The following is a 22,622-nucleotide window of genomic DNA, read 5'->3' as shown; positions in this document are numbered from 1 at the left end:
GTTTGTGTCTTCAGACTGGAGGAGTGCAGGATCATATGAAGTAAAGTAAAATAAAGTAAAGTGAAGTGTGTGTTTGTGTCCTCAGACTGGAGGAGTGCAGGATCATATGAAGTAAAGTAAAATAAAGTGAAGTGAAGTGTGTTTGTGTCTTCAGGCTGGAGGAGTGCAGGATCATAGGAAGTAAAGTAAAACAAAGTAAAGTAAAGTGAAGTGTGTGTTTGTGTCTTCAGACTGGAGGAGTGCAGGATCATATGAAGTAAAATAAAGTAAAGTGAAGTGTGTGTTTGTGTCCTCAGACTGGAGGAGTGCAGGATCATCTGAAGCAAAGTAAAGTAAAGTGAAGTGTGTGTTTGTGTCTTCAGACTGGAGGAGTGCAGGATCATATGAAGTAAAGTAAAATAAAGTAAAGTGAAGTGTGTGTTTGTGTCCTCAGACTGGAGGAGTGCAGGATCATCTGAAGCAAAGTAAAGTAAAGTGAAGTGTGTGTTTGTGTCTTCAGACTGGAGGAGTGCAGGATCATCTGAAGCAAAGTAAAGTGAAGTGTGTGTTTGTGTCTTCAGACTGGAGGAGTGCAGGATCATCTGAAGCAAAGTAAAGTAAAGTGAAGTGTGTGTTTGTGTCTTCAGACTGGAGGAGTGCAGGATCATCTGAAGCAAAGTAAAGTGAAGTGTGTGTTTGTGTCTTCAGACTGGAGGAGTGCAGGATCACATGAAGTAAAGTAAAATAAAGTAAAGTGAAGTGTGTGTTTGTGTCCTCAGACTGGAGGAGTGCAGGATCATCTGAAGCAAAGTAAAGTGAAGTGTGTGTTTGTGTCTTCAGACTGGAGGAGTGCAGGATCATATGAAGTAAAGTAAAATAAAGTAAAGTGAAGTGTGTGTTTGTGTCCTCAGACTGGAGGAGTGCAGGATCATCTGAAGTAAAGTAAAGTGAAGTGTGTGTTTGTGTCTTCAGACTGGAGGAGTGCAGGATCATATGAAGTAAAGTAAAACAAAGTAAAGTGAAGTGTGTGTTTGTGTCTTCAGACTGGAGAAGTGCAGGATCACATGAAGTAAAGTAAAATAAAGTAAAGTGAAGTGTGTGTTTGTGTCCTCAGACTGGAGGAGTGCAGGATCATCTGAAGCAAAGTAAAGTAAAGTGTGTGTTTGTGTCTTCAGACTGGAGGAGTGCAGGATCATATGAAGTAAAGTAAAATAAAGTAAAGTGAAGTGTGTGTTTGTGTCTTCAGACTGGAGGAGTGCAGGATCATATGAAGTAAAGTAAAATAAAGTAAAGTGAAGTGTGTGTTTGTGTCCTCAGACTGGAGGAGTGCAGGATCATCTGAAGCAAAGTAAAGTAAAGTGTGTGTTTGTGTCTTCAGACTGGAGGAGTGCAGGATCATATGAAGTAAAGTAAAATAAAGTAAAGTGAAGTGTGTGTTTGTGTCTTCAGACTGGAGGAGTGCAGGATCACATGAAGTAAAGTAAAATAAAGTAAAGTGAAGTGTGTGTTTGTGTCCTCAGACTGGAGGAGTGCAGGATCATCTGAAGCAAAGTAAAGTAAAGTGTGTGTTTGTGTCTTCAGACTGGAGGAGTGCAGGATCATATGAAGTAAAGTAAAATAAAGTAAAGTGAAGTGTGTGTTTGTGTCCTCAGACTGGAGGAGTGCAGGATCATCTGAAGCAAAGTAAAGTAAAGTGAAGTGTGTGTTTGTGTCTTCAGACTGGAGGAGTGCAGGATCATATGAAGTAAAGTAAAATAAAGTAAAGTGAAGTGTGTGTTTGTGTCCTCAGACTGGAGGAGTGCAGGATCATCTGAAGCAAAGTAAAGTAAAGTGTGTGTTTGTGTCTTCAGACTGGAGGAGTGCAGGATCATATGAAGTAAAGTAAAATAAAGTAAAGTGAAGTGTGTGTTTGTGTCTTCAGACTGGAGGAGTGCAGGATCATATGAAGTAAAGTAAAATAAAGTAAAGTGAAGTGTGTGTTTGTGTCCTCAGACTGGAGGAGTGCAGGATCATCTGAAGCAAAGTAAAGTAAAGTGTGTGTTTGTGTCTTCAGACTGGAGGAGTGCAGGATCATATGAAGTAAAGTAAAATAAAGTAAAGTGAAGTGTGTGTTTGTGTCTTCAGACTGGAGGAGTGCAGGATCACATGAAGTAAAGTAAAATAAAGTAAAGTGAAGTGTGTGTTTGTGTCCTCAGACTGGAGGAGTGCAGGATCATCTGAAGCAAAGTAAAGTAAAGTGTGTGTTTGTGTCTTCAGACTGGAGGAGTGCAGGATCATATGAAGTAAAGTAAAATAAAGTAAAGTGAAGTGTGTGTTTGTGTCCTCAGACTGGAGGAGTGCAGGATCATCTGAAGCAAAGTAAAGTAAAGTGAAGTGTGTGTTTGTGTCTTCAGACTGGAGGAGTGCAGGATCATATGAAGTAAAGTAAAATAAAGTAAAGTGAAGTGTGTGTTTGTGTCCTCAGACTGGAGGAGTGCAGGATCATCTGAAGCAAAGTAAAGTAAAGTGTGTGTTTGTGTCTTCAGACTGGAGGAGTGCAGGATCATATGAAGTAAAGTAAAACAAAGTAAAGTGAAGTGTGTGTTTGTGTCTTCAGACTGGAGAAGTGCAGGATCACATGAAGTAAAGTAAAATAAAGTAAAGTGAAGTGTGTGTTTGTGTCCTCAGACTGGAGGAGTGCAGGATCATCTGAAGCAAAGTAAAGTAAAGTGAAGTGTGTGTTTGTGTCTTCAGACTGGAGGAGTGCAGGATCATATGAAGTAAAGTAAAATAAAGTAAAGTGAAGTGTGTGTTTGTGTCTTCAGACTGGAGAAGTGCAGGATCACATGAAGTAAAGTAAAATAAAGTAAAGTGAAGTGTGTGTTTGTGTCCTCAGACTGGAGGAGTGCAGGATCATATGAAGTAAAGTAAAATAAAGTAAAGTGAAGTGTGTGTTTGTGTCTTCAGACTGGAGGAGTGCAGGATCATATGAAGTAAAGTAAAATAAAGTAAAGTGAAGTGTGTGTTTGTGTCTTCAGACTGGAGGAGTGCAGGATCACATGAAGTAAAGTAAAATAAAGTAAAGTGAAGTGTGTGTTTGTGTCCTCAGACTGGAGGAGTGCAGGATCATATGAAGTAAAGTAAAATACAGTAAAGTGAAGTGTGTGTTTGTGTCCTCAGACTGGAGGAGTGCAGGATCATCTGAAGCAAAGTAAAGTAAAGTGAAGTGTGTGTTTGTGTCTTCAGACTGGAGGAGTGCAGGATCATATGAAGTAAAGTAAAATAAAGTAAAGTGAAGTGTGTTTTTGTGTCCTCAGACTGGAGGAGTGCAGGATCATCTGAAGCAAAGTAAAGTAAAGTGAAGTGTGTGTTTGTGTCTTCAGACTGGAGGAGTGCAGGATCACATGAAGTAAAGTAAAATAAAGTAAAGTGAAGTGTGTGTTTGTGTCTTCAGACTGGAGAAGTGCAGGATCATCTGAAGCAAAGTAAAGTAAAGTGAAGTGTGTGTTTGTGTCTTCAGACTGGAGGAGTGCAGGATCATATGAAGTAAAGTAAAATAAAGTAAAGTGAAGTGTGTGTTTGTGTCTTCAGACTGGAGAAGTGCAGGATCATCTGAAGCAAAGTAAAGTAAAGTGAAGTGTGTGTTTGTGTCTTCAGACTGGAGGAGTGCAGGATCACATGAAGTAAAGTAAAATAAAGTAAAGTGAAGTGTGTGTTTGTGTCTTCAGACTGGAGAAGTGCAGGATCATCTGAAGCAAAGTAAAGTAAAGTGAAGTGTGTGTTTGTGTCTTCAGACTGGAGGAGTGCAGGATCACATGAAGTAAAGTAAAATAAAGTAAAGTGAAGTGTGTGTTTGTGTCTTCAGACTGGAGAAGTGCAGGATCATCTGAAGCAAAGTAAAGTAAAGTGAAGTGTGTGTTTGTGTCCTCAGACTGGAGGAGTGCAGGATCATCTGAAGCAAAGTAAAGTAAAGTGAAGTGTGTGTTTGTGTCTTCAGACTGGAGGAGTGCAGGATCATATGAAGTAAAGTAAAATAAAGTAAAGTGAAGTGTGTGTTTGTGTCCTCAGACTGGAGGAGTGCAGGATCATATGAAGTAAAGTAAAATAAAGTAAAGTGAAGTGTGTGTTTGTGTCCTCAGACTGGAGGAGTGCAGGATCATCTGAAGCAAAGTAAAGTAAAGTGAAGTGTGTGTTTGTGTCTTCAGACTGGAGAAGTGCAGGATCACATGAAGTAAAGTAAAATAAAGTAAAGTGAAGTGTGTGTTTGTGTCTTCAGACTGGGGAAGTGCAGGATCACATGAAGTAAAGTAAAATAAAGTAAAGTGAAGTGTGTGTTTGTGTCTTCAGACTGGAGGAGTGCAGGATCATCTGAAGCAAAGTAAAGTAAAGTGAAGTGTGTGTTTGTGTCTTCAGACTGGAGGAGTGCAGGATCATATGAAGTAAAGTAAAATAAAGTAAAGTGAACTGTGTGTTTGTGTCCTCAGACTGGAGGAGTGCAGGATCATCTGAAGCAAAGTAAAGTAAAGTGAAGTGTGTGTTTGTGTCTTCAGACTGGAGGAGTGCAGGATCATATGAAGTAAAGTAAAATAAAGTAAAGTGAAGTGTGTGTTTGTGTCTTCAGACTGGAGGAGTGCAGGATCATCTGAAGCAAAGTAAAGTAAAGTGAAGTGTGTGTTTGTGTCTTCAGACTGGAGGAGTGCAGGATCATATGAAGTAAAGTAAAATAAAGTAAAGTGAAGTGTGTGTTTGTGTCTTCAGACTGGAGAAGTGCAGGATCATCTGAAGCAAAGTAAAGTAAAGTGAAGTGTGTGTTTGTGTCTTCAGACTGGAGGAGTGCAGGATCACATGAAGTAAAGTAAAATAAAGTAAAGTGAAGTGTGTGTTTGTGTCTTCAGACTGGAGAAGTGCAGGATCATCTGAAGCAAAGTAAAGTAAAGTGAAGTGTGTGTTTGTGTCTTCAGACTGGAGGAGTGCAGGATCACATGAAGTAAAGTAAAATAAAGTAAAGTGAAGTGTGTGTTTGTGTCTTCAGACTGGAGAAGTGCAGGATCATCTGAAGCAAAGTAAAGTAAAGTGAAGTGTGTGTTTGTGTCCTCAGACTGGAGGAGTGCAGGATCATCTGAAGCAAAGTAAAGTAAAGTGAAGTGTGTGTTTGTGTCTTCAGACTGGAGGAGTGCAGGATCATATGAAGTAAAGTAAAATAAAGTAAAGTGAAGTGTGTGTTTGTGTCCTCAGACTGGAGGAGTGCAGGATCATATGAAGTAAAGTAAAATAAAGTAAAGTGAAGTGTGTGTTTGTGTCCTCAGACTGGAGGAGTGCAGGATCATCTGAAGCAAAGTAAAGTAAAGTGAAGTGTGTGTTTGTGTCTTCAGACTGGAGAAGTGCAGGATCACATGAAGTAAAGTAAAATAAAGTAAAGTGAAGTGTGTGTTTGTGTCTTCAGACTGGGGAAGTGCAGGATCACATGAAGTAAAGTAAAATAAAGTAAAGTGAAGTGTGTGTTTGTGTCTTCAGACTGGAGGAGTGCAGGATCATCTGAAGCAAAGTAAAGTAAAGTGAAGTGTGTGTTTGTGTCTTCAGACTGGAGGAGTGCAGGATCATATGAAGTAAAGTAAAATAAAGTAAAGTGAACTGTGTGTTTGTGTCCTCAGACTGGAGGAGTGCAGGATCATCTGAAGCAAAGTAAAGTAAAGTGAAGTGTGTGTTTGTGTCTTCAGACTGGAGGAGTGCAGGATCATATGAAGTAAAGTAAAATAAAGTAAAGTGAAGTGTGTGTTTGTGTCTTCAGACTGGAGGAGTGCAGGATCATATGAAGTAAAGTAAAATAAAGTAAAGTGAAGTGTGTGTTTGTGTCTTCAGACTGGAGGAGTGCAGGATCATATGAAGTAAAGCAAAGTAAAGTAAAGTGAAGTGTGTGTTTGTGTCCTCAGACTGGAGGAGTGCAGGATCATCTGAAGCAAAGTAAAATAAAGTGTGTGTTTGTGTCTTCAGACTGGAGGAGTGCAGGATCATCTGAAGCAAAGTAAAGTAAAGTGTGTGTTTGTGTCTTCAGACTGGAGGAGTGCAGGATCATATGAAGTAAAGTAAAATAAAGTAAAGTGAAGTGTGTGTTTGTGTCCTCAGACTGGAGGAGTGCAGGATCATATGAAGTAAAGTAAAATAAAGTAAAGTGAAGTGTGTGTTTGTGTCTTCAGACTGGAGGAGTGCAGGATCATCTGAAGCAAAGTAAAGTAAAGTGTGTGTTTGTGTCTTCAGACTGGAGGAGTGCAGGATCATCTGAAGCAAAGTAAAGTAAAGTGAAGTGTGTGTTTGTGTCTTCAGACTGGAGGAGTGCAGGATCATATGAAGTAAAGTAAAATAAAGTAAAGTGAAGTGTGTGTTTGTGTCCTCAGACTGGAGGAGTGCAGGATCATCTGAAGCAAAGTAAAGTAAAGTGAAGTGTGTGTTTGTGTCTTCAGACTGGAGGAGTGCAGGATCATCTGAAGCAAAGTAAAGTAAAGTGAAGTGTGTGTTTGTGTCTTCAGACTGGAGGAGTGCAGGATCATATGAAGTAAAGTAAAATAAAGTAAAGTGAAGTGTGTGTTTGTGTCCTCAGACTGGAGGAGTGCAGGATCATATGAAGTAAAGTAAAATAAAGTAAAGTGAAGTGTGTGTTTGTGTCCTCAGACTGGAGGAGTGCAGGATCACATGAAGTAAAGTAAAATAAAGTAAAGTGAAGTGTGTGTTTGTGTCCTCAGACTGGAGGAGTGCAGGATCACATGAAGTAAAGTAAAATAAAGTAAAGTGAAGTGTGTGTTTGTGTCCTCAGACTGGAGAAGTGCAGGATCACATGAAGTAAAGTAAAATAAAGTAAAGTGAACTGTGTGTTTGTGTCCTCAGACTGGAGGAGTGCAGGATCATCTGAAGCAAAGTAAAGTAAAGTGAAGTGTGTGTTTGTGTCTTCAGACTGGAGGAGTGCAGGATCATATGAAGTAAAGTAAAATAAAGTAAAGTGAAGTGTGTGTTTGTGTCTTCAGACTGGAGGAGTGCAGGATCATATGAAGTAAAGCAAAGTAAAGTAAAGTGAAGTGTGTGTTTGTGTCCTCAGACTGGAGGAGTGCAGGATCATATGAAGTAAAGTAAAGTAAAGTGTGTGTTTGTGTCTTCAGACTGGAGGAGTGCAGGATCATCTGAAGCAAAGTAAAGTAAAGTGTGTGTTTGTGTCTTCAGACTGGAGGAGTGCAGGATCATATGAAGTAAAGTAAAATAAAGTAAAGTGAAGTGTGTGTTTGTGTCCTCAGACTGGAGGAGTGCAGGATCATATGAAGTAAAGTAAAATAAAGTAAAGTGAAGTGTGTGTTTGTGTCTTCAGACTGGAGAAGTGCAGGATCACATGAAGTAAAGTAAAATAAAGTAAAGTGAAGTGTGTGTTTGTGTCCTCAGACTGGAGGAGTGCAGGATCATGGGAAGTAAAGTAAAGTAAAGTGAAGTGTGTGTTTGTGTCTTCAGACTGGAGGAGTGCAGGATCATATGAAGTAAAGTAAAATAAAGTAAAGTGAAGTGTGTGTTTGTGTCTTCAGACTGGAGGAGTGCAGGATCATATGAAGTAAAGCAAAGTAAAGTAAAGTGAAGTGTGTGTTTGTGTCCTCAGACTGGAGGAGTGCAGGATCATATGAAGTAAAGTAAAGTAAAGTGTGTGTTTGTGTCTTCAGACTGGAGGAGTGCAGGATCATATGAAGTAAAGCAAAGGAAAGTAAAGTGAAGTGTGTGTTTGTGTCTTCAGACTGGAGGAGTGCAGGATCATCTGAAGCAAAGTAAAGTAAAGTGTGTGTTTGTGTCTTCAGACTGGAGGAGTGCAGGATCATATGAAGTAAAGTAAAATAAAGTAAAGTGAAGTGTGTGTTTGTGTCCTCAGACTGGAGGAGTGCAGGATCATATGAAGTAAAGTAAAATAAAGTAAAGTGAAGTGTGTGTTTGTGTCTTCAGACTGGAGGAGTGCAGGATCATATGAAGTAAAGTAAAATAAAGTAAAGTGAAGTGTGTGTTTGTGTCCTCAGACTGGAGGAGTGCAGGATCATCTGAAGCAAAGTAAAGTAAAGTGAAGTGTGTGTTTGTGTCTTCAGACTGGAGGAGTGCAGGATCACATGAAGTAAAGTAAAATAAAGTAAAGTGAAGTGTGTGTTTGTGTCCTCAGACTGGAGGAGTGCAGGATCATCTGAAGCAAAGTAAAGTAAAGTGAAGTGTGTGTTTGTGTCTTCAGACTGGAGGAGTGCAGGATCATATGAAGTAAAGTAAAATACAGTAAAGTGAAGTGTGTGTTTGTGTCCTCAGACTGGAGGAGTGCAGGATCATCTGAAGCAAAGTAAAGTAAAGTGAAGTGTGTGTTTGTGTCTTCAGACTGGAGGAGTGCAGGATCATATGAAGTAAAGTAAAATAAAGTAAAGTGAAGTGTGTGTTTGTGTCCTCAGACTGGAGGAGTGCAGGATCACATGAAGTAAAGTAAAATAAAGTAAAGTGAAGTGTGTGTTTGTGTCTTCAGACTGGAGAAGTGCAGGATCACATGAAGTAAAGTAAAATAAAGTAAAGTGAAGTGTGTGTTTGTGTCCTCAGACTGGAGGAGTGCAGGATCATCTGAAGCAAAGTAAAGTAAAGTGTGTGTTTGTGTCTTCAGACTGGAGGAGTGCAGGATCACATGAAGTAAAGTAAAATAAAGTAAAGTGAAGTGTGTGTTTGTGTCCTCAGACTGGAGGAGTGCAGGATCATCTGAAGCAAAGTAAAGTAAAGTGAAGTGTGTGTTTGTGTCTTCAGACTGGAGGAGTGCAGGATCATATGAAGTAAAGTAAAATACAGTAAAGTGAAGTGTGTGTTTGTGTCCTCAGACTGGAGGAGTGCAGGATCATCTGAAGCAAAGTAAAGTAAAGTGAAGTGTGTGTTTGTGTCTTCAGACTGGAGGAGTGCAGGATCATATGAAGTAAAGTAAAATAAAGTAAAGTGAAGTGTGTGTTTGTGTCCTCAGACTGGAGGAGTGCAGGATCACATGAAGTAAAGTAAAATAAAGTAAAGTGAAGTGTGTGTTTGTGTCTTCAGACTGGAGAAGTGCAGGATCACATGAAGTAAAGTAAAATAAAGTAAAGTGAAGTGTGTGTTTGTGTCCTCAGACTGGAGGAGTGCAGGATCATCTGAAGCAAAGTAAAGTAAAGTGAAGTGTGTGTTTGTGTCTTCAGACTGGAGGAGTGCAGGATCATCTGAAGCAAAGTAAAGTAAAGTGTGTGTTTGTGTCTTCAGACTGGAGGAGTGCAGGATCATCTGAAGCAAAGTAAAGTAAAGTGTGTGTTTGTGTCTTCAGACTGGAGGAGTGCAGGATCATCTGAAGCAAAGTAAAGTAAAGTGTGTGTTTGTGTCTTCAGACTGGAGGAGTGCAGGATCATCTGAAGCAAAGTAAAGTAAAGTGTGTGTTTGTGTCTTCAGACTGGAGGAGTGCAGGATCATATGAAGTAAAGTAAAATAAAGTAAAGTGAAGTGTGTGTTTGTGTCCTCAGACTGGAGGAGTGCAGGATCATATGAAGTAAAGTAAAATAAAGTAAAGTGAAGTGTGTGTTTGTGTCTTCAGACTGGAGGAGTGCAGGATCACATGAAGTAAAGTAAAATAAAGTAAAGTGAAGTGTGTGTTTGTGTCCTCAGACTGGAGGAGTGCAGGATCATCTGAAGCAAAGTAAAGTAAAGTGAAGTGTGTGTTTGTGTCTTCAGACTGGAGGAGTGCAGGATCATCTGAAGCAAAGTAAAGTAAAGTGTGTGTTTGTGTCTTCAGACTGGAGGAGTGCAGGATCATCTGAAGCAAAGTAAAGTAAAGTGTGTGTTTGTGTCTTCAGACTGGAGGAGTGCAGGATCATCTGAAGCAAAGTAAAGTAAAGTGTGTGTTTGTGTCTTCAGACTGGAGGAGTGCAGGATCATCTGAAGCAAAGTAAAGTAAAGTGTGTGTTTGTGTCTTCAGACTGGAGGAGTGCAGGATCATATGAAGGAAAGTAAAGTAAAGTAAAGTGAAGTGTGTGTTTGTGTCTTCAGACTGGAGGAGTGCAGGATCACATGAAGTAAAGTAAAATAAAGTAAAGTGAAGTGTGTGTTTGTGTCTTCAGACTGGAGAAGTGCAGGATCACATGAAGTAAAGTAAAATAAAGTAAAGTGAAGTGTGTGTTTGTGTCCTCAGACTGGAGGAGTGCAGGATCATCTGAAGCAAAGTAAAGTAAAGTGAAGTGTGTGTTTGTGTCTTCAGACTGGAGGAGTGCAGGATCATATGAAGTAAAGTAAAATAAAGTAAAGTGAAGTGTGTGTTTGTGTCTTCAGACTGGAGAAGTGCAGGATCACATGAAGTAAAGTAAAATAAAGTAAAGTGAAGTGTGTGTTTGTGTCCTCAGACTGGAGGAGTGCAGGATCATCTGAAGTAAAGTAAAATAAAGTAAAGTGAAGTGTGTGTTTGTGTCTTCAGACTGGAGAAGTGCAGGATCACATGAAGTAAAGTAAAATAAAGTAAAGTGAAGTGTGTGTTTGTGTCTTCAGACTGGAGGAGTGCAGGATCATATGAAGTAAAGTAAAATACAGTAAAGTGAAGTGTGTGTTTGTGTCCTCAGACTGGAGGAGTGCAGGATCATCTGAAGGAAAGTAAAGTAAAGTAAAGTGAAGTGTGTGTTTGTGTCTTCAGACTGGAGGAGTGCAGGATCATATGAAGTAAAGTAAAATAAAGTAAAGTGAAGTGTGTTTTTGTGTCCTCAGACTGGAGGAGTGCAGGATCATCTGAAGCAAAGTAAAGTAAAGTGAAGTGTGTGTTTGTGTCTTCAGACTGGAGGAGTGCAGGATCACATGAAGTAAAGTAAAATAAAGTAAAGTGAAGTGTGTGTTTGTGTCTTCAGACTGGAGAAGTGCAGGATCATCTGAAGCAAAGTAAAGTAAAGTGAAGTGTGTGTTTGTGTCTTCAGACTGGAGGAGTGCAGGATCATATGAAGTAAAGTAAAATAAAGTAAAGTGAAGTGTGTGTTTGTGTCTTCAGACTGGAGGAGTGCAGGATCACATGAAGTAAAGTAAAATAAAGTAAAGTGAAGTGTGTGTTTGTGTCCTCAGACTGGAGGAGTGCAGGATCATCTGAAGCAAAGTAAAGTAAAGTGAAGTGTGTGTTTGTGTCTTCAGACTGGAGGAGTGCAGGATCATATGAAGTAAAGCAAAGTAAAGTAAAGTGAAGTGTGTGTTTGTGTCCTCAGACTGGAGGAGTGCAGGATCATATGAAGTAAAGTAAAGTAAAGTGTGTGTTTGTGTCTTCAGACTGGAGGAGTGCAGGATCATCTGAAGCAAAGTAAAGTAAGGTGTGTGTTTGTGTCTTCAGACTGGAGGAGTGCAGGATCATATGAAGTAAAGTAAAATAAAGTAAAGTGAAGTGTGTGTTTGTGTCCTCAGACTGGAGGAGTGCAGGATCATATGAAGTAAAGTAAAATAAAGTAAAGTGAAGTGTGTGTTTGTGTCTTCAGACTGGAGAAGTGCAGGATCACATGAAGTAAAGTAAAATACAGTAAAGTGAAGTGTGTGTTTGTGTCCTCAGACTGGAGGAGTGCAGGATCATCTGAAGGAAAGTAAAGTAAAGTAAAGTGAAGTGTGTGTTTATCTCCTCAGACTGGAGGAGTGCAGGACCATATGAAGTAAAGTAAAGTAAAGTAAAGTGTGTGTTTGTGTCTTCAGACTGGAGGAGTGCAGGACCATATGAAGTAAAGTAAAGTAAAGTAAAGTAAAGTGTGTGTTTGTGTCTTCAGGCTGGAGGAGTGCAGGATCATATGAAGTAAAGTAAAATAAAGTAAAGTGAAGTGTGTGTTTGTGTCCTCAGACTGGAGGAGTGCAGGATCATATGAAGTAAAGTAAAGTAAAGTAAAGTGAAGTGTGTGTTTGTGTCTTCAGACTGGCGTGCAGGATCATATGAAGTAAAGTAAAGTAAAGTAAAGTGAAGTGTGTGTTTGTGTCTTCAGGCTGGAGGAGTGCAGGATCATATGAAGTAAAGTAAAATAAAGTAAAGTGAAGTGTGTGTTTGTGTCCTCAGACTGGAGGAGTGCAGGATCATCTGAAGCAAAGTAAAGTAAAGTGAAGTGTGTGTTTGTGTCTTCAGACTGGAGGAGTGCAGGATCATATGAAGTAAAGTAAAATAAAGTAAAGTGAAGTGTGTGTTTGTGTCTTCAGACTGGAGGAGTGCAGGATCATATGAAGTAAAGCAAAGTAAAGTAAAGTGAAGTGTGTGTTTGTGTCCTCAGACTGGAGGAGTGCAGGATCATCTGAAGCAAAGTAAAGTAAAGTGTGTGTTTGTGTCTTCAGACTGGAGGAGTGCAGGATCATATGAAGTAAAGTAAAATAAAGTAAAGTGAAGTGTGTGTTTGTGTCCTCAGACTGGAGGAGTGCAGGATCATATGAAGTAAAGTAAAATAAAGTAAAGTGAAGTGTGTGTTTGTGTCTTCAGACTGGAGGAGTGCAGGATCATCTGAAGCAAAGTAAAGTAAAGTGAAGTGTGTGTTTGTGTCTTCAGACTGGAGGAGTGCAGGATCATATGAAGTAAAGTAAAGTAAAGTGTGTGTTTGTGTCTTCAGACTGGAGGTGTGCAGGATCATATGAAGTAAAATAAAGTAAAGTAAAGTGAAGTGTGTGTTTGTGTCTTCAGACTGGAGGAGTGCAGGATCATATGAAGTAAAGTAAAATAAAGTAAAGTGAAGTGTGTGTTTGTGTCTTCAGACTGGAGGAGTGCAGGATCATATGAAGTAAAGCAAAGTAAAGTAAAGTGAAGTGTGTGTTTGTGTCCTCAGACTGGAGGAGTGCAGGATCATCTGAAGCAAAGTAAAGTAAAGTGAAGTGTGTGTTTGTGTCTTCAGACTGGAGGAGTGCAGGATCATATGAAGTAAAGTAAAGTAAAGTGTGTGTTTGTGTCTTCAGACTGGAGGAGTGCAGGATCATATGAAGTAAAGTAAAATACAGTAAAGTGAAGTGTGTGTTTGTGTCCTCAGACTGGAGGAGTGCAGGATCATCTGAAGCAAAGTAAAGTAAAGTAAAGTGAAGTGTGTGTTTATCTCCTCATACTGGAGGAGTGCAGGACCATATGAAGTAAAGTAAAGTAAAGTAAAGTGTGTGTTTGTGTCTTCAGACTGGAGGAGTGCAGGACCATATGAAGTAAAGTAAAGTAAAGTAAAGTAAAGTGTGTGTTTGTGTCTTCAGGCTGGAGGAGTGCAGGATCATATGAAGTAAAGTAAAGTAAAGTAAAGTGTGTGTTTGTGTCTTCAGACTGGAGGAGTGCAGGACCATATGAAGTAAAGTAAAGTAAAGTAAAGTAAAGTGTGTGTTTGTGTCTTCAGGCTGGAGGAGTGCAGGACCATATGAAGTAAAGTAAAGTAAAGTAAAGTAAAGTGTGTGTTTGTGTCCTCAGACTGGAGGAGTGCAGGATCATCTGAAGCAAAGTAAAGTAAAGTAAAGTGAAGTGTGTGTTTGTGTCTTCAGACTGGCGTGCAGGATCATATGAAGTAAAGTAAAGTAAAGTAAAGTGAAGTGTGTGTTTGTGTCTTCAGACTGGCGTGCAGGATCATATGAAGTAAAGTAAAGTAAAGTGAAGTGTGTGTTTGTGTCTTCAGACTGGAGGAGTGCAGGATCATATGAAGTAAAGTAAAGTAAAGTGTGTGTTTGTGTCTTCAGACTGGAGGTGTGCAGGATCATATGAAGTAAAATAAAGTAAAGTAAAGTGAAGTGTGTGTTTGTGTCTTCAGACTGGAGGCGTGCAGGATCATATGAAGTAAAGTAAAGTAAAGTAAAGTGAAGTGTGTGTTTGTGTCTTCAGACTGGAGGAGTGCAGGATCATGTGAAGTAAAGTCAAATAAAGTAAAGTGAAGTGTGTGTTTGTGTCTTCAGACTGGAGGAGTGCAGGATCATGTGAAGTAAAGTAAAATAAAGTAAAGTGAAGTGTGTGTTTATCTCCTCAGACTGGAGGAGTGCAGGACCATATGAAGTAAAGTAAAGTAAAGTGAAGTGTGTGTTTGTGTCTTCAGACTGGAGGAGTGCAGGATCATATGAAGTAAAGTAAAATAAAGTGAAGTGAAGTGTGTTTGTGTCTTCAGGCTGGAGGAGTGCAGGATCATGTAAAGTAAAGTACAATAAAGTGAAGTAAAGTGAAGTGTGTGTTTGTGTCTTCAGACTGGAGGAGTGCAGGATAATGTAAAGTAAAGTACAATAAAGTGAAGTAAAGTGAAGTGTGTGTTTGTGTCTTCAGACTGGAGGAGTGCAGGACCATATGAAGTAAAGTAAAGTAAAGTAAAGTAAAGTGTGTGTTTGTGTCTTCAGGCTGGAGGAGTGCAGGATCATATGAAGTAAAGTAAAATAAAGTAAAGTGAAGTGTGTGTTTGTGTCCTCAGACTGGAGGAGTGCAGGATCATATGAAGTAAAGTAAAGTAAAGTGAAGTGTGTGTTTGTGTCTTCAGACTGGAGGAGTGCAGGATCATATGAAGTAAAGTAAAATAAAGTGAAGTGAAGTGAAGTGTGTGTTTGTGTCTTCAGGCTGGAGGAGTGCAGGATCATATGAAGTAAAGTAAAGTAAAGTGAAGTGTGTGTTTGTGTCTTCAGACTGGAGGTGTGCAGGATCATATGAAGTAAAATAAAGTAAAGTAAAGTGAAGTGTGTGTTTGTGTCTTCAGACTGGAGGAGTGCAGGATCATGTGAAGTAAAGTCAAATAAAGTAAAGTAAAGTGAAGTGTGTGTTTGTGTCTTCAGACTGGAGGAGTGCAGGATCATGTGAAGTAAAGTAAAATAAAGTAAAGTGAAGTGTGTGTTTATCTCCTCAGACTGGAGGAGTGCAGGACCATATGAAGTAAAGTAAAGTAAAGTGAAGTGTGTGTTTGTGTCTTCAGACTGGAGGAGTGCAGGATCATATGAAGTAAAGTAAAATAAAGTGAAGTGAAGTGTGTTTGTGTCTTCAGGCTGGAGGAGTGCAGGATCATGTAAAGTAAAGTACAATAAAGTGAAGTAAAGTGAAGTGTGTGTTTGTGTCTTCAGACTGGAGGAGTGCAGGATAATGTAAAGTAAAGTACAATAAAGTGAAGTAAAGTGAAGTGTGTGTTTGTGTCTTCAGACTGGAGGAGTGCAGGACCATATGAAGTAAAGTAAAGTAAAGTGTGTTTGTGTCTTCAGGCTGGAGAAGTGCAGGATCATATGAAGTAAAGTAAAATAAAGTAAAGTGAAGTGTGTGTTTGTGTCCTCAGACTGGAGGAGTGCAGGATCATCTGAAGCAAAGTAAAGTAAAGTAAAGTAAAGTGAAGTGTGTGTTTGTGTCTTCAGACTGGAGGAGTGCAGGATCATGTGAAGTAAAGTAAAATAAAGTAAAGTGAAGTGTGTGTTTATCTCCTCAGACTGGAGGAGTGCAGGACCATATGAAGTAAAGTAAAGTAAAGTGAAGTGTGTGTTTGTGTCTTCAGACTGGAGGAGTGCAGGATCATATGAAGTAAAGTAAAATAAAGTGAAGTGAAGTGTGTGTTTGTGTCTTCAGACTGGAGGAGTGCAGGATCATGTGAAGTAAAGTAAAATAAAGTAAAGTGAAGTGTGTGTTTATCTCCTCAGACTGGAGGAGTGCAGGACCATATGAAGTAAAGTAAAGTAAAGTGAAGTGTGTGTTTGTGTCTTCAGACTGGAGGAGTGCAGGATCATATGAAGTAAAGTAAAATAAAGTGAAGTGAAGTGTGTGTTTGTGTCTTCAGGCTGGAGGAGTGCAGGATCATGTAAAGTAAAGTACAATAAAGTGAAGTAAAGTGAAGTGTGTGTTTGTGTCTTCAGACTGGAGGAGTGCAGGATAATGTAAAGTAAAGTACAATAAAGTGAAGTAAAGTGAAGTGTGTGTTTGTGTCTTCAGACTGGAGGAGTGCAGGACCATATGAAGTAAAGTAAAGTAAAGTAAAGTAAAGTGTGTGTTTGTGTCTTCAGGCTGGAGGAGTGCAGGATCATATGAAGTAAAGTAAAATAAAGTAAAGTGAAGTGTGTGTTTGTGTCCTCAGACTGGAGGAGTGCAGGATCATCTGAAGCAAAGTAAAGTAAAGTGAAGTGTGTGTTTGTGTCTTCAGACTGGCGTGCAGGATCATATGAAGTAAAGTAAAGTAAAGTAAAGTGAAGTGTGTGTTTGTGTCTTCAGACTGGCGTGCAGGATCATATGAAGTAAAGTAAAGTAAAGTGAAGTGTGTGTTTGTGTCTTCAGACTGGAGGAGTGCAGGATCATATGAAGTAAAGTAAAATAAAGTGAAGTGAAGTGAAGTGTGTGTTTGTGTCTTCAGGCTGGAGGAGTGCAGGATCATATGAAGTAAAGTAAAGTAAAGTGAAGTGTGTGTTTGTGTCTTCAGACTGGAGGAGTTTAGGATCATATGAAGTAAAGTCAAATAAAGTAAAGTAAAGTGAAGTGTGTGTTTGTGTCTTCAGACTGGAGGAGTTTAGGATCATGTGAAGTAAAGTAAAATAAAGTAAAGTGAAGTGTGTGTTTATCTCCTCAGACTGGAGTGCAGGACCATATGAAGTAAAGTAAAGTAAAGTGAAGTGTGTGTTTGTGTCTTCAGACTGGAGGAGTGCAGGATCATATGAAGTAAAGTAAAATAAAGTGAAGTGAAGTGTGTTTGTGTCTTCAGGCTGGAGGAGTGCAGGATCATGTAAAGTAAAGTACAATAAAGTGAAGTAAAGTGAAGTGTGTGTTTGTGTCTTCAGACTGGAGGAGTGCAGGATAATGTAAAGTAAAGTACAATAAAGTGAAGTAAAGTGAAGTGTGTGTTTGTGTCTTCAGACTGGAGGAGTGCAGGATCATGTAAAGTAAAGTAAAATAAAGTGAAGTGTGTGTTTGTGTCTTCAGACTGGAGGAGTGCAGGACCATATGAAGTAAAGTAAAGTAAAGTAAAGTAAAGTGTGTGTTTGTGTCTTCAGGCTGGAGGAGTGCAGGATCATATGAAGTAAAGTAAAATAAAGTAAAGTGAAGTGTGTGTTTGTGTCCTCAGACTGGCGTGCAGGATCATATGAAGTAAAGTAAAGTAAAGTAAAGTGAAGTGTGTGTTTGTGTCTTCAGACTGGCGGCGTGCAGGATCATATGAAGTAAAGTAAAGTAAAGTAAAGTGAAGTGTGTGTTTGTGTCTTCAGACTGGAGGAGTGCAGGATCATGTGAAGTAAAGTCAAATAAAGTAAAGTAAAGTGAAGTGTGTGTTTGTGTCTTCAGACTGGAGGAGTGCAGGATCATGTGAAGTAAAGTAAAATAAAGTAAAGTGAAGTGTGTGTTTATCTCCTCAGACTGGAGGAGTGCAGGATCATATGAAGTAAAATAAAGTAAAGTAAAGTGAAGTGTGTGTTTGTGTCTTCAGACTGGAGGCGTGCAGGATCATATGAAGTAAAGTAAAGTAAAGTAAAGTGAAGTGTGTGTTTGTGTCTTCAGACTGGAGGAGTGCAGGATCATGTGAAGTAAAGTCAAATAAAGTAAAGTAAAGTGAAGTGTGTGTTTGTGTCTTCAGACTGGAGGAGTGCAGGATCATGTGAAGTAAAGTAAAATAAAGTAAAGTGAAGTGTGTGTTTATCTCCTCAGACTGGAGGAGTGCAGGATCATATGAAGTAAAGTAAAATAAAGTGAAGTGAAGTGAAGTGTGTTTGTGTCTTCAGGCTGGAGGAGTGCAGGATCATGTAAAGTAAAGTACAATAAAGTGAAGTAAAGTGAAGTGTGTGTTTGTGTCTTCAGACTGGAGGAGTGCAGGATAATGTAAAGTAAAGTACAATAAAGTGAAGTAAAGTGAAGTGTGTGTTTGTGTCTTCAGACTGGAGGAGTGCAGGATCATATGAAGTAAAGTAAAATAAAGTGAAGTGAAGTGAAGTGTGTTTGTGTCTTCAGGCTGGAGGAGTGCAGGATCATGTAAAGTAAAGTACAATAAAGTGAAGTGTGTGTTTGTGTCTTCAGACTGGAGGCGTGCAGGATCATATGAAGTAAAATAAAGAAAAGTAAAGTGAAGTGTGTGTTTGTGTCTTCAGACTGGAGTAGTGCAGGATCATGTGAAGTAAAGTAAAGTGAAGTGTGTGTTTGTGTCTTCAGACTGGAGGAGTGCAGGATCATGTAAAGTAAAGTACAGTGAAGTGAAGTGTGTGTTTGTGTCTTCAGACTGGAGGAGTGCAGGATCATATGAAGTATTACATTACAGTCATTTAGCAGACGCTTTTATCCAAAGCGACTTACAATTCAGAGTCTATCACATTTCTACACCGTAGGCACAACTACGGGAGCAATTTTGGGGTTAAGTGTCTTGCTCAAGGACACATTGACATGTGACTAGCAGAGCCGGAGATTGAACCGCCGACCCTCTGATTGAAAGACGGCCCTGCTATCCACTTAGCCACAGTCACCCCCAAGTAAAGTAAAATAAAGTAAAGTGAAGTGTGTGTTTGTGTCTTCAGGCTGGAGGAGTGCAGGATCATGTCATCAGCGAAGCGCCCCCTGTGGTTGAACTGGGAGAATCCCGACATTATGTCTGAGCTGCTCTTCACCAACAACGAGATCATCTTCAAGAACGGAGATGGTAGCTAGCTCAGTGCTAACGGGAGAACTCTTGGATTGTGGGTAATGTAGTGTGTAACCTGTGTGTGTGTATGTGTTGCAGACCTGCGTCAGGACATGCTGACTTTGCAGATCATTAAGATCATGGAGAACATCTGGCAGAACCAGGGCCTGGACCTGCGGTGAGAACCTGTGACATCATCAGTGGCTTCAGCTCTGACATCATGAAGCACCTGGCTTAAGGAGCGTGTGTGTCTGTGTGTGTGTGTGTGAGGCAGCATGCTGCCGTACGGCTGTCTGTCCATCGGAGACTGTGTGGGTCTGATTGAGGTGGTGAAGAACAGTTTCACCATCATGCAGATCCAGTGTAAAGGAGGCCTGAAGGGGGCGCTGCAGTTCAACTCCAACACACTGCACCACTGGATCAAAGACAAGAACAGAGGAGAGGCGTCAGTACCTGTCTGTCTGAATACCTGTCTGTCTGAGTTAATTAACGTCTCTAATTCATTGTTTGGACAAACATTATTTTAAAGGATCAATTATATCATAAAGCCTCATTTTTTTGCTAAGCGACCATGTGAATGATGATGTCACAGGTGGATTTTAAAACGCTCTCCAAAAACTTCTCAAATGTTGATTTATTTATTGTAAAAACAACAAAAAGGATAAAGAAATGTTGCCACATAAATGGTGAATTAATTTAATAAAAAATAAAAAGCATGTTACCAAAGCATCAAAGTAAAATACAAACAATAATATTTATGAATATAAACACAACATTATGGGTGTTATATAATAATATATGTATATTTCATGTCTCTCCCTGTCTGTCTCTCCCTGTCTGTCTCTCTCCCTGTCTGTCTCTCCCTGTCTGACTCTCCCTGTCTGTCTCTCCCTGTCTGTCTCTCTCCCTGTCTGTCTCTCTCCCTGTCTGTCTCCTCCTGTCTGTCTCTCCATGTCTGTCTCTCTCCCTGTCTGTCTCTCTCCCTGTCTGTCTCTCTCCCTGTCTGTCTTCTCCTGTCTGTCTCCCCCTGTCTGTCTCTCTCCCTGTCTGTCTTCTCCTGTCTGTCTCTCAGGTACGACCGAGCCATTGACCTGTTCACCAGGTCCTGTGCAGGTTACTGTGTTGCGACTTTCATCCTCGGAATCGGAGACCGACACAACTCCAACATCATGGTGAAGGAGAACGGGCAGGTGAGCTCCGAACTCCTAACTCCTCCCTCTAAATCCTCCCCCTGAATCCCCCTAACTCCCCCTAACTCTCCCTAATGGTGCGTTTACAACAAACGCGGCGCAAATTGTTCGCGCCGCATTTGGTGTGAACACGGCATAACTCCTTCTAACTCCATCCTAGCTGTGACGGTTCACGGTTTACCGTGTGGGATTAGGAGTGGATCAGAGACTCAGGCGCAGACTTAGACACAGGACACAAGGTGAGGTGAATTGCAAGGCTCTTTACTGGGCATCAAGCAAACAAAACTAGAAACCAAAAACAACTCCAATACGGAGTGAGAAAAATCCAAACTGAAAATAAAAGGCAAAGTCACAAAAGGGCTTGGTCACCAAAAGCACAGACACAAACCGTGGGGCGCAGAGGGTCAACACGAGGGAATAACCACAGGAGAGCAAAGAGTCCACGGGAAGGGAAAAGGAACAAATGATAATCCGGCAACTGGAACAGGCAGGTGATTTGGCACAAGTGGAGAGAATGAGCATGATCAGGAGACACACACACACACACAGTCAAACACACACCACACTCACACATAGCAAAACCCAACCGTGATACTAACTCCTCCCTAACTCCTCTTGACAGCCCCTAACTCCTCTGTTAGAAAGATTCACTCGAGGCCGATGTAAAAATCATTATCACAGGACATTTATTCTTTCAAGAAGGAACAGAGTTGATTCACAAACGGGTTATGCATCAAGGCTGCTCAGAGGTCTGTCTCTGAGTCTCTGATATTTATACTGAGGATAACAGGCGAGTGCGTTCGCACAGAGGTATTTGCATAATATCTCATACATCACTTTGGAGCTGTTTCTTTGACAATTCGTTCTGTCAAAGGGTCACCTTATCCCAATCAGTGAACGTCATGGTTGCAAATCAGCTCTGCGTAAACATTGACGTGTTCGACAGGTTTATTATCTCTTATTTAGGACAAACAGCTGAAATGCTCATCAAGTAGACAACGGTGATATCTAACCGTGATAAACCATCTGAGACACTTAGTGTCAGATGAAGTTCACACAAAGATTCACATGAGGACACAGGCCTTCCCAACATCCCCCTAACTCCCCCCTAACTCCTCCCTAACTCCTCTTGACTCCCCCTAACTCCTCCCTAACTCCTCTTGACTCCCCCTAGCTCCTCCCTAACTCATCTTGACTCCCCCTAACTCCCCCCTAACTCCTCTTGACTCACCCTAACTCCTCCCTAACTCCTCTTCACTCCCCCTAACTTCTCCTCCTCTCCTCCCTCCAGCTGTTCCACATCGACTTCGGTCACTTCCTGGACCACAAGAAGAAGAAGTTCGGGTACAAGAGGGAGCGAGTTCCCTTCGTTCTGACTCAGGACTTCCTAATCGTCATTAGTAAAGGAGTCCAGGAGTCTACCAAGACCAAGGAGTTCGAGAGGTCTCACCTGCTCCTCACCTGTCTAATGCCGTTCCTCCTGTGTCACCTCCTGCCCGTCTCACTCTCTGTTTACATGTCTGTGGTTCAGGTTCCAGGAGATGTGTTATAAAGCCTACCTGGCCATCCGACAGCACGCTAGCCTCTTCATCAACCTGTTCTCCCTCCTGCTGGGCTGCGGGATGCCCGAGCTGCAGAGCTTCGACGACATCGCCTACCTGAGGAAAACGCTGGCTCTGGGTAAGACAGACAGGTGGAGAGGGAGACAGGCAGAAAGACAGGAGATGTAAAGTTAGTTTTTCTCAGGAAGGTTCCTAACTGAATGACCTGAAGTATCTAAAGAGTCATGATGAAAGCTGGTTGGCTCCTTTAAATGTTAAGGAAAGGTGCTTCAGTGCTTCCTTCCTTATCTCCTTGAGCATAGGATACACTGGGCCATCCTTTAGCAAAGGAAAGGAGATAGGGCCGCTGCACGATTCCAACCTTGGTAATGAAGTAATGAAGTTTTAATGATATGATAATCCTTTATACGCGTTAGCGTTAGCTTTAGCCCTTTGAATGAATTCATGAATTCTCCTTCACATTTTTGAGGTGGAGGGTCATTAAAAGACATTATGATGTCATCATCTGTTCTGTTTTCATCTCACTAACTGTGATGTCATTTCAGATCCTGAAGTCATCTCGTTCATTTCATCTGGTTTTACCTTCACGCCTCCTAACCTGCTTCCTCCCTCATCAGTCCCTCAGTATTTAAATCATTTATATTATTATATATAGATTGATATTCAGATCTATATATAGATATATTTATCTTGTGTCATTCACTAGTTATTTGACAAGTAACAAAATATCGGAAAATTAAAAAAAAATTAAAACCAAAAACAAATCTTAGATGAAATACAAAGAAAACTAAACTATTAAAAATGTATTTCAAGATGAAAATGAGACCAAATAAAAGGAAAAGTAAACTTTGAGTACAATATTTGTGGTGAGCTCAAAGTTGATCAAAGGTAAGTTGAACAAGTGACATCACTTGAATTTCTTCTACAGAAAAACTCTGAGTCACAAAGAATATGTCTCACCTTCTTCTCATTGTGTCTGTCTGTCTGTCTGTCTACCTGTCTGTCTGCCTGTCTGTCTGCCTGTCTGTCTGCCTGTCTGTCTCTCAGAGAAGAGCCAGCAAGAAGCATTGGAGTATTTCACCAAACAGATGAACGACGCTCATCACGGAGGATGGAGCACCAAGATGGACTGGATCTTCCACACCATCAGACACATGCCCAACGAACACTAACATATATTCATTTATATATTACACATATATATATAACACAAACACACCATCAGACACATGCCCAACGAACACTAACATATATATACATTTATATATAACACATACATATATAACACAAACACACCATCAGACACATGCTCAACGAACACTAACATATATATACATTTATATATAACACATACATATATAACAGAAACACCATCA

General features: G+C 40.4%; 1 protein-coding gene across 1 annotated transcript in view; it reads left to right on the top strand.

Annotated features, from left to right (window-relative positions):
* Positions 1-22,622, top strand: part of LOC142943512 (phosphatidylinositol 4,5-bisphosphate 3-kinase catalytic subunit alpha isoform) — a 149,376-nt gene extending 126,754 nt beyond the window's left edge. The window contains exons 22-28 of the mRNA XM_076085072.1: positions 18,391-18,512; positions 18,594-18,672; positions 18,769-18,939; positions 19,567-19,684; positions 20,976-21,127; positions 21,216-21,364; positions 22,294-22,622. Coding sequence (XP_075941187.1) covers positions 18,391-18,512; positions 18,594-18,672; positions 18,769-18,939; positions 19,567-19,684; positions 20,976-21,127; positions 21,216-21,364; positions 22,294-22,418 — 916 coding nt within the window. The 3' untranslated portion in view covers positions 22,419-22,622. The remainder of the gene's footprint in view (positions 1-18,390; positions 18,513-18,593; positions 18,673-18,768; positions 18,940-19,566; positions 19,685-20,975; positions 21,128-21,215; positions 21,365-22,293) is intronic.

The sequence above is a fragment of the Anarhichas minor genome, unplaced genomic scaffold, assembly GCF_050575085.1.
Source record: "Anarhichas minor isolate MPS153535 unplaced genomic scaffold, ASM5057508v1 ptg000137l, whole genome shotgun sequence".
NCBI lineage: Eukaryota > Metazoa > Chordata > Actinopteri > Perciformes > Anarhichadidae > Anarhichas > Anarhichas minor.
Note: the sequence above shows the minus strand (reverse complement) of the source record. Positions and strands in the feature narration are given on the sequence as shown.